General features: G+C 35.2%; 1 protein-coding gene across 1 annotated transcript in view; it reads right to left on the bottom strand.

Annotated features, from left to right (window-relative positions):
* LOC136815453 (N-alpha-acetyltransferase 50-like) overlaps positions 1-12,021 on the bottom strand; it is a 431,221-nt gene that overhangs the window by 1,627 nt on the left and 417,573 nt on the right. Inside the window, exons 2-5 of the mRNA XM_067071909.1 lie at positions 2,439-2,504; positions 1,287-1,380; positions 710-752; positions 235-354 (exon numbers count right to left, since the gene is read on the bottom strand). Coding sequence (XP_066928010.1) covers positions 235-354; positions 710-752; positions 1,287-1,380; positions 2,439-2,455 — 274 coding nt within the window. The 5' untranslated portion in view covers positions 2,456-2,504. The remainder of the gene's footprint in view (positions 1-234; positions 355-709; positions 753-1,286; positions 1,381-2,438; positions 2,505-12,021) is intronic.

The raw sequence follows: 12,021 nt of genomic DNA, 5'->3' as shown, positions 1-12,021 counted from the left end.
TTGTTGATATGCCAGAGATTGTGATTTTTTACTTGCTGAACATATAATTAAGAGTGGGATACTACTGGCTATCCACTGAAAAAGTAAAGACCCTTACTACACTTTCCTGTATATCATAGGATATCAAGGCAAAAGAATTTGGAACAGAATTTCCGAAAATGCAGAAATAATCTTCAATAATAATTTTCAATCTTCAGTTGTACCTATCACGTTGAAACTAAACTTTAGACATACCAATTCCATATCGCCTGTATCTTGCTAAACATCCAAGGGTCATGATATATAATCTTCTGGCATTGTCTAGTTTATCTATCCGACAACACACTGCGCCAACCACTATATCGTTGTAATATGCTGAAAATGAAGAAAGTAAAATGAACTTAAAATGTTGATTCATCAAAACAAAACAACAAAGATATATTTAAAAACCTTTAAAATCAGAACCTTTTCTTTAAAAAGGGTGAGGGGTCTACATAAATGAAGCCTACTTTTTATTTTAGATCAAAATTGTCAATCTGCAGCATCATGTTTCAGAGGGGAATTTTTTCCAATTTCCAGGGCAAATTTTTAGTGTGCTCTTTGGCTGATACATATACATCCATGACACACAATATTTTCTAAACTCGAAAACCTGTGGGGCGACAAGAAGAAAGTCTGCAAAGAAGGCAAAAAAAAGAGACGTTATTTCGTATGCTCTGGTAACAGTTACCTAATTTTGCTAGTTCTCCAACATCTAAGATATCTTTGTAAAACTGAAGAAAAAAAAAAGAGATATTTTTTAACATACTGTGGAGTGTAAAATATAGATGAAAAAAATATAGGTATGTTTCAAGATACTTACAAAACAAAGTTTATTTATATGGCAAATCAATAATTGTATATCACTGTACACATTTTTTCATAAGCAACTCCCAATGTTTGGGTGAGGGCTAGGGTTGCTTAGCTCATTATAACTCTACATTTTCTGAAAAATTTGCCTCAGCCACCTCTTATATCGTAACATATTTTTGCTCATTGGGTCAAAGGGTATCGCCTGTCATGGTTAGATTATTTTTAATTAATTTCACTTTACAAGATAGTGAAAAAAAAGATATTGGCAAATTTGAGGGCGGAAGACTCGATCTTAACCACCTGGTTGCTTATGAAAAATATGTATATCAATATCAATAAACATAGATGAATGAGTGCAGATCAGTGTGGACAAAAAGTAAAGGAAGTAGGGAGCTTGTGCTGGGATTTTACAGCTTTAAATGAATCAAGTAGAAAAAAAAGTTCTTCTTACTTACTTTGTCATTATAAGATACAGGAAAAACAACTGAATTTAATTTTTTCAATTGTTTTATATTGTGTGGGGTGACAGCACCAAGTTCAATTCTCCCTCTAAAAATTACCAAAATAACAACAACAAAATTATTAATAATACCGGGTGACCCACGAAAAAGTTCAGACGTTTCCCGACATCTTGAGGCCGAACAAAGCACTTTGGGACGCTTAGAGTTTTGATATTTAGAAAGTACATATCCTAACTTAAAATTTGAGCTATCACTTTTTAAATTTGACCAACTTGTTCTCTACTTATGAGCTTTTAAAGTCAAAATTCACTTTTCGGAAAGTGTAAAAAACACGTAAAAAAGAGGTATTAAATTTATGCAATCAATTGGAAAATCACTTACAAATTGAATTATTTAACGAGTTTTATGACATTAATAATTAATAAAAACACCTTTAAAAGTAATTTTTGTTTAAAACAAGACTAGTTTTTATAAAAATTGGCGCTTTTGTAGATTTTTCAGATTTTTTTCAAAAACTGTATATCAAAAACGTCTAAAAATACTAAATTTGATAACCCTTTTTTACGTGTTTTTTACACTTTCCGAAAAGTGAATTTTGACTTTAAAAGCTCATAAGTAGAGAACAAATTGGTCAAATTTAAAATGTGATAGCTCAAATTTTAAGTTAGGATATCTAGTTTCCTAAATATCTAAACTCCATGTACTTTGGGACATTTGTTCGGCCTCAAGACGTCGAGAAACGTCTGAACTTTTTCGTGGGTCACCCTGTATATATAATAAAGCTACACTTTAACATGGAAATTAATTTTGCCATTTTTTGGGTATATTGGTATGGACAAAAACTAGCACTATTTCCATATTCCAGACATATCATTCAGTACCTGTTTGGTGTTCTGTTATCTTAAGAAAGAACTACCAGTAGTATGATACAGTCGACGTTCTCTAATTTGACTTTCTACTATTCAATACGCTCAATTATTCAATAATATTGAAAGTTTACGCCGCCAAAAAGAAACTTCCATAAACAGCGCTCTACTATTCTATATGCTCCCTTATTCGATGAAAATCTGATTCCCCTTGAAAATTGAATTAGAGGGCGTCAAATCCATTTTCAAAAAAAAAATCAACATAGAAAACTTTACTTACCTTGAAGTTTTAGTCATTTTGAATATAATTGAGGTGGTGGTGATGGTTTTTTTACTTATTATACCTATTACAGAGAAATACTTATAAATAAATCCAAAGATACCATAGATTTGTCTATTATCAACATCCATCCTCTAATTTGTCACTGGATCTTCAAAATATTCAAAACAAATCTTCAATGAAAGTCATAACTTTATTACACTTCAAGTCATGTGATCAAAGTAATTTCCACGCTTAGGACCTAGTTTCCTTGTCCTTATTACTTATCGTTAGGACACGCGCCAAAATGCCACGCGCACCTATTTCATTTCCCAGACAGATAAGCGGAGTAAAAAGGCATATACAGTAGATACTACAAAATATCCTTGTGTGCAAAACATTGTTTTGATTTGGATATCTTTGTGGAAAGCATGCTAATTACGTTTTTAGTGATGACTACATTGTTAAAGTTTTCTTTTCAAACAGAACACTTCACATTTCTCATATATTGACAATCTGTGACATGATAGGGAGAGTACAATTTACTGATTGATTGGTAACTTTGGATTTGTTTGTTTATGTTTGATTTTGGTTTTAAAGACCAGCCTATAGCTATGTAGAGATTAAAATGAGGAATATCAATAGTAGACGAATCTACGGCACCAGACTGTTCAGCCTATTTATTCTCATCCTGAAAATATACTGCAAGTTGGTCTAATGTTGACATCCCTCTTTTAATTTTGACACCATTCTTTAGAGATAGGAACAATAGGAAGGTCGGAATCGTTGATTGAAAAAGGATTATTCCTCTCTGACCACTAAGCAAAGAAAAATAGTTTTGACCTTTCTATCAATTCGAAATCTTTTATTCATAAACACAATCACGCAACTTTGTTGTTGTTCCTAGTTCTTTTAGACGAATGCGGTCCTTATGATTTTGAGATTGCATATTTGTGAGATTGTTATACCTACCTCTTTGTACCTATTTTTGGTTTCTGCTTGAACAGCTAGCATCCAACTCGTTGAGTCTGATGAATACGATTGAGGTTCGACCAGTTCGATTAAGATCAATGAAGTTCGATTGGTTTGATTAAATCGATTTATACCTTGCCGCCAAATTTTTTATTTATGTTCCAAGGGCGTATTGGCGACCGCCCACAGGCCATTCTCGCGGGCCATCATTATATCTATCCCATCGGATGGGAAAGCTGGAGCTTTTACAAGCTCTTTGGTCGTTAATTTATAAAAAAATGTTAATTTTTATTACTCATCTCTATTATTTCAAATGATCAATAAAGAGTGAAGCATACGGCGCCTGTGTTATGATTATAAACAACCTCGTAATTTTCTGAAAGGTACAGAAAAGTAGAATCAATATCCTACACAATCATCGAACCACGTCAAACTTTCATTGAACCACATCAACTTAAATTGAACTCATCAAACATCAATCGAACTTCATCGAACAAAGAACACAGCTAAGAACACTCAGCGAACTAAATCGAACAGGACCCTGCCGACGCACCGGACTGTCCGGTGGCAAAAAGTATCCTTTCGCTACACCGGACGCAATAAGTCCGGTGTCAGTCCGGTGTTGCATACAGGGAATTTTGGACGCCGGACATTTATGAAACAAAAAATTAAGAAACACCGGACGCACCGGACTGGTCATGTTCGGTGTTTTGATTGTCCGGTGGGAAAAAATATCCTTCTCCGGCACCGGACATCCGGCTTCCTTAAGTCCGGTGTAGAAATTGTCCGGTGGTAAAAAAAATTCTCTTTTACACCGGATTTTCGCGTGTCCGGTGTTCGTTGCGTTAAGTCCGGCAGGGTCCTAATCAAACTTATCAAGAAATTCGGCACAAGTGTTTCAACCGGTATTCCAACGAAGCCATATTTTGGTTTGTACAGAAATTTCGCCCGCTCAAATCTAAACAACAAAATGGTCAATCTCACTAAAGCAAAACATTGCGGCCACGGCATTTCCCTGGATAAAAATTCTGGTCACGTGACCATCCGTGATTTTAGACCAATGAAAACGCTTCATTTCCCCGGATTAAAGTTGTGTCTACACTAACGCGCGGGAATTTGTTAGAAAAAGAGAAAAAAAACCGGGGGTCAAATTGAATGTTTCTCCCTTCTTGCGGCAAACATAAAACACTTTAAGAGGCCATTTATTTAGGAAAGAGGTGTTATATCATATATAAATCATGTAAGTAAGTGATATTTTAAGTAAGAAGTTCATTAACAATTTTATTTTGAAGTTTGTTTTTAAAAACAAAACCCCCGTGCTCTATGATAATCTCATTTTCTTAACTTATGGACCCACTTGGAAGTCTTTGTAATACAGATCATCTGGCAGTGTAGTTGCAGCCTATACAAGAATTGGAATCTAAAGTCGTAACTCCTTGCCAGTGAACCCGCCGCAGAGACATTTTTAGTTTGCAGACACTGACTTTAGGTTGGTTTGGAAATCGTTTTATTTTGAAATGTAATCTTCACTTTAGATGAATACCTTTATTTATTTGGATTCATGAAAGGTTCAAGGTTTGTTTACTTTTTATTTCAAATTATTTCATTGATTTATTGAGCTGCAATAGCTGATTGAAAAACGAAGATTTTTGATAGTTATCAGCGTGGGCTTGGCCGCCATTTTGAATTTCGATTTTTTTTCTCCTGTACTCGGCAATTTAGAGGTTGTTCGTAATACGCGATTTGGCTTACGCGTAACACTTGTGTCGGTAGCTGTTTGATCGGGTTCGGTAATCGAACAGCTATCGTTCAATTTTGTTCGATAAAGTCTGATGGTTCGATCACGAAAATGGGTTTGGTTGACACCGCCTGGTGTTGAGAAATTAGTTTGTTTTGCTCACTTTTTGATCATGTGATTAAATCTTAAACCCATCCCAAGCAAGAGGAGTACTTGGTAACGTGATCAAAAACTGAGCAAATCGATTTTTATCTTTGGATATTAACAAAGGAAAAGCTAACAAAAAGTTAAAAAAATAAGCTTCCAGACCAGTGTTTTTATGAGGACTAATAATGCTGAAAGCTTGATTTCCTGTGCTGTGTGACTAACTGCTGGCTCAATCACAATAAGGGCCGCGAATCTTTTTTCGGGAGTTTTTGGGGACAATACCCCACAAGCAATTGCAAAATCAAATTTTACATTATCTAAATCCTTCTGACACCAAAACTCTTTCTAGTTTTATTGACTAAGTGTTCAAAAAGGAAGATTTACCTTCTCAAGGACAATAAACATGTTTCTTGCTTTTAAAACCATCCATTTTGTCCATTTAGTGAGAAAATGATGTTTTTTGACTTTCGCATGACAAAATCTAAGCCAAACCCTTGCATGTTTGGTACCGACGGAAAGCACAGGGAATTCCCCATCAGACCCTGTTTTCGATATTTTAGTTTAGTCTTTTCAGGGGGTACAATAGCCTCGAATCTACTAAAAATTTGTCTTCTTTCTCCTTCAAATAGTCATAAAAATTGACTCGGACAAATTGAACAAAAAGTAAGATCAGAGGCATATGCACAATTTATCTAGCTTTCCATCGGTTATACTTTTAATATACTTTTATTGTGTCCCCATCATGCGAAAGTAAAAAAACAACCCCCTGGTATGACTTATTCTGTAATTTTGTTTTCTAAATAATTTTGTTTTTATTTACAAAGATCTGCAGACCAGATATGCGCGCGCACAAGTTTTAAGAACAATTTACAGACCCATTAGAAAGCCTTGCACGATATCGGTCTTTAATTTCGAACGTCTGGTCTTTTTTTCGAACGTCGAACGAAAAGATTCGAAATCTTTGAAAAATAAACAAACTCAGTAGTAGAGGAAGGAGAAAGAGAGTTTTCTGTCAGAAAAATTGAAGTTTAGAAAGTTTGATAGTGTTTCAGCTTTTCAATGAAATTTATCAGAAGTTTTTGGGCTTCAAGTGGAATCTTGGAATGTAACTTCAGTAATCTTTTTACAAGTATTGAATATTTTAACTCGTTTAACACCTCTTCAAGCGATGGTTTTCTAATCCAGCAGCAGCAGCACTCAACAGAAAGCTATCATGCAAAGCAGAAGACTTTGGTATTTTCTTATGACACAGGGCTCTTCAAAAAGGTTTGTCACACATTATTTATTGGAATTTTTAAGCTGTATTGAGAGTGATTCTTATTATTTGCACAATCTTTGGGGTACTTAGCTAGCCGTGTAGATAGGTGGTCTTTCTCCTTTGTAGGCAGGTTTTGGTGAACAGACGATAGATAGGGAGACTGACTAACACTTGATGATTATCTGGTCAAACCCCTATGAAAACAAATGTCTTAAACTTCGTTCAACTGCAGTCAAATAGGTCAAGCAATCCATTTTTCTACAAAGGCATCTGAAAAGTGAATTGCTTTGATTCTGTTTAGCTCCAGATTAAAAGCACATATATACTAGCAAGAATACATAGGAAATTTGATTTAGGTTTGACTACTGTTGTCTCTATATTTTTGACCAAGAGAACTAGAAAGAAGGCAGCAAGGTGAAGTTTTTTTATCTTTGAGAAGTGGAGAAGGATTATTTTTTAGCTAGGAGTATTTTTCAAAAAGATTTTGGAAATCGTTCGGAGAATTACCAAGATCTGAGTGTGACCTTACGCAAACCTTACGCGGCTATACGATTCCACGTGAATTTATTTTAGTAAAACAATCCACGGTTTTTTCAAAAATATTTCAAAAACTCGAGCGAAAAAAAGATGTTTCAAACCCCTTATTTTCATTGAGGGATAGCTCTTAGCCTGGATATCCAAGCTCAAAATTTTAGAAAAAATAAGTTTAACCTCAGCCAGACAAAGTTCTAAAATTATAGAGCTTGGTTCACCTAGAAATCAGGTGAACCCCTGTTGACAGATTTTCCTGCATGAATCCCATGGCTGCAAATAAATATATGCACATAATGACATGCATAATTTCAAGATGGTACCCCAGCAGTGATAAATCAATTTAGAATGGCAGCCTTGACCATAAAATATAGACAGTGTGGTGGAAAGTCTGTTAGACAGAAAGTGCAAAGTAAATTTTGGAGAAAAATTTTTTCAAAATATTCAACCCAAAACAGCAATACAAAATTGGCAAACAGAAAAGAAGAATTGAAGCAAAAGAAAGATATACCTTTAGTTCTTTACACGATGCAACCAAGTCATTAAGAAGATTAAAACAAGAATATCTAAGCAAGTAATTGAAAAGAAAACAACCAGAACATCTAAAAATTCCCATGTTTTGATCTTCACACTTCTTCCCTACCATTATTGTTAATTTTATTTGGATGCGTGGTCAAACACCCAAGGGAGATGATTAGATATTCTATTGTTATTTGCTTCGAAGAAGAAAAGTCAGGGAGATTTGCAAAGCAGCGTATGCGCCTTGCTGATCGCCCGCGCGGTCCACCTAAATATTTAGGCGTTAACACTTCAAGTGGGCTCGCATAATTTCTTATACGGGCGCCACCATTCAGATCTCTGATTCGCTTGGACCAACCAATCAGAATATCCGCATAATCATCCTCAGATGAGAATGCAGACGATCTAGGTAAACCAGACCGTAAACATAAGAAATATCAAAATCAAAAAAAAGTTCACGGGCTGGATATCCAGGCTAGATAGCTCTATAAAAGTCTGAGCATTTCAATAAAGAATCAGTTTACAATATCACTCATAAAAAAAATATGAAACATACTGCTGTGTTTGTAATCCCCATACGAACATAGACTTTATAGAGATAGATAAGATAAAAAAAAGATCGTTAAAAATTTCAAATCAATTTTTTCAAAGTACAGTCATCTAGTTGGATCCAGCTGATGAATACTTTGTGCCATAATATACTCTGTGGGCTAAAATTCGGAAATCGTCCTTATTATCTAAATCTAACGAAGTGTATCTACTGGTTGAATCCGACTGTATCTGACTGACTTTGCCGCCATTTTACTTTCCATAGGGAAAACTCTACGGAACCGAAAAGTGACGGCGTGCAAATTACGCGGGAAACACCTCCCCCTAAATAATGTTGCCAAACCAAAACTCGAATCCAGTACAATCCAGTCACTCTGTTCTCTTTTTTATAATTCTGATAGCACTTTCGTCCAACAGTAATGTCAAAAAGGGGTGCAACCAAGCAAGAGTGGCTCTGGGTACAAGATTGTTGCCAAATCAAATCAACTCGTTTTTATTAGACACCTCGGGTTACCTTCTTAAGCTTAAGGCTATGGGAACTAACTTTGGCAAATTTGGTGAATTTAGACAAAATTAAATATCCTGCTCAGCTCACTCGCTAAAATTGATTTTTTTGGTATTTTAACTTCTCGAGTTCACAAAAAAGCTTAAAATTAAAAATTTTCAGGATTTTTGCCGCTCGTCAAAAATAGTTCCCTCCAAGTTCCCTTAAAACTAAGGGCGGCTCTGACCATTGTCGGAAAATTGATTTTAGTATTTGAACATAAAAGTTATGTTTTAAAAAAGAATTGCCTTATATATATAAATTGCTTTTTAATCAAATATCCCTTAAGGAGGCCCCCCAGCGGTGGGCGTGATGGCGTGATGAAGGGTTTTTCGTGGCGTGATGGCGTGAAATTTTGCAAAAAACGGCGTGATGGCGTGAAAATGAAGTGCCGGCGTGATCGTGAAATCGAGTTTTTTTAGGCGTGATGGCGTGAAATTTGCAGTTCAGCGTGATTGTGAAAATTATATTTATTACTTGAATCGTAATACTATGTCCATTTTAGCCAATTTAGAAAGTTTAAATTTCAAAATTTTCTTGGTCGGCCCCAACTATGGCGAGTCCTCCTATAGATCTCATTTTAAAACATAGAAGAAACGGTGCAAACAGTTTTATTCATCTGCAATTTATCCTTGTAACTTCCAATTGTCTTTAGCAGATGCTAGCTAGTCTTTAAAATAAAGTCGAATGCTATGAGAGGATCGAAAATTGAAAATTTCTCCCGTCGGCGCAAACCATGGTTGTGCCTCCTCGTTCCCCTTTTGAAAACTATTCAGGCTAATTCACAGTTAATGCCCATGGACCAGGAGGGGGAGCTTGGTCCCTCATGTTTTTACTAAAAAAAGCTACTTGTACTTTTAAAAGATTTCCATTATTTTTACATGAATTATTTTTACACCCCTGCCTCTGTGACCCAGTGGGATCCACCCCACTGGCCACCCCAGTGAATTTTTTTTCCAAAAATTGCTCATTTTTCAGCCCCACTGGACAAATCACTCACCCCACTGGAATATTCTAGTAAAAAACATCCCATTGAAAATGATAAAAAGTTTACACATACCCCACTCGAAATGCCCTTATTTTAACGTACCCCAGTAGAACTTTTCTTTCAAAAAATCACCCCACTAGAAATTTCTCCTTCCCCTTCTTTAAAGGTGAAATATCCGAAAAAGCCAAACAAAATGCTCGCTTCGCTCGCTTGCCATCAAATGTTCCACTTCAATATATTAACTGTATTTAACAGGACTTCTATGGTCATTGTCAGGGTCAACGTAGAAAATGCCAAACGAGAGGAGTTGAAAATCAAAAATTTCTCTGTCAGCGCAAACCACAGTTGTACTTGTATCTTTCTTTCTTTGAAGCTACAATCTTTCAAGAAATATATTGAGAATTCCGGTTATTTTGACGTTTTTCGAGATTTAAAGTTCGGGCGAAAAAGCTGATTCTGGGCTTTCTCTTTAATTTAATCGAATATTTCAATTTGAGACGGGTAGGCAGACTCCCGGGCTATATTCGGAGCCTTGCTGGACCATTTTTGAACTTTTGGATCCTCAGATCCTAAGGTCCTAAGTCTTAAGTTTAGCGTTAAAACTCTACCCTTCGAACCTACTTTAGAGCACTTACAAATCGATTGTGGTTTCAAAACTTCCTGAGGAATTTCCCATTTGTCTCAAATATTTCTTGAAGGATTGTAGTTATAGCTTGAAATATTTTCAAGAGGCTTTCTCGCTTGCGTATATACTGAAAGAAAGACCTCAAACTTAAATCATGTTGACTAAACATTACAAGGTTCCAGAGTTCATAAATTTTGATATAACGTACTGCTCCTCTATAGCCCCCTTCCCCCAGAACTCATTACATTTCCTGTTACAGTGTAAGAGTAGATCCACCTGATCAAGATGGTATTTCTAGTGATATTTAGTAGTATGTAAGAAGCAGATTTTTACTAGTACTAAACCAAAAGTTAGCTAGCACCTTCTATCGATAAAACACGATAAAGTATTTTTCAAATTGAATTGAAATGGGTCCTAAAATAGCACTTTGAACCCTTCAAAATTCAAAAATTTTCTCCCTTGCCCAATAATGGTGGGCTTTGTCAATATACTCAAATATACTCAGCTCTCAAACCGGAGCCCTTGATGTGACCCACTAGTTGTCCAACAATTTTTGATATGCATAAGTCAAACTTAGTCATTTTTCCTATCGGAAACACCCAAAAAAACTAGAATTTGACCTCTGTGTATTACTAGAAATAGAAAAACAGAGCTCGAATTCCTTCCAGATTTTCCGGGTGTTTCCAATAGGAAAAATGATATAAACTTGACTTACGCGTACGAGAATGCAGAAAAAATGATTTACGACCAAACACACACACCTATTTGTGGGCAAAAAATTAAGTTTATAAAACGACATTTTATCCATACAAATGGGGGTAAACGTGGTCTAAAACTGAATTTATCCAGAGAATTTAATATGAGCGTGAAAACTAAATTTTCTAGGCGTAATGGCGTGAAATCGAAAGAAATTGGCGTGATCGTGAAAATCAAATTTTTCAGGCGTGATGGCGTGAAATCGAAAAAAAATTGGCGTGATGGCGTGAATTTTGGGTCCGCTGGGGGGGGCCTCCTTAAGAGTAATTAAGAACTTAATTGCAAAAATGATGTTATGAACTTTAAAAAGACGTTAATAATATGTTGCATCATCTTCTTTTATTATAAAAAGTGCTATAAGTTTTAATGGGTAATTAGCCTTTTTGTTTCGAAGTTTTTTCAAACTGTCTATCCGCAAAGAATTGAACTGTTTTAAATTTTTCAGAAGAATTTTTCCTAATTAATGCATCAAAAGTTATTGTTGTTTTTCTATGAAAATTGGGATGGAAAATTGGTCAAAAAAGCACTATTTTTAAGATTTTGAAAGGAAATAAATATATAAGCTTTTATTTAGAAAAATGTTCTGAAAATTTAATTTTACTAATAGTTCGATAAAAGATACACCATCTACCGCAAAAATCTTTTTAAAAATATTAAAATGTTTTTTCTTCGGCGAAACTAAGCTCTTCATTTCAAAGTTGAAATACTCTTCTTCGCAAAAGTCTTCATTTTCTTCTTCATAAATTTTTTTCATTGCGATTTTTAAATTTTCAGACTGGCCTAACAGAGAATGTATAACATGTCAAAGTTTTGTCCGCTACATCAGGCAGAAATTCATATTTTTTAAGGCAAATATTCACTATGGTCAGAGACCTTAATATTCATATGCTATGCATGCGCGGGTGGTTGTGAGCTAAACTTCCATCTGGATCATGTGTCCAACCTCGTTCCCTCTGCGTATTATCAGCTTTTTGATG

The sequence above is a fragment of the Clytia hemisphaerica genome, unplaced genomic scaffold, assembly GCF_902728285.1.
Source record: "Clytia hemisphaerica strain Z4C2 unplaced genomic scaffold, Clytia hemisphaerica genome assembly, whole genome shotgun sequence".
Lineage (NCBI taxonomy): Eukaryota > Metazoa > Cnidaria > Hydrozoa > Leptothecata > Clytiidae > Clytia > Clytia hemisphaerica.
The sequence above is the reverse complement of the archived record's forward strand: the minus strand, read 5'-3'. Positions and strand labels throughout refer to the sequence as shown.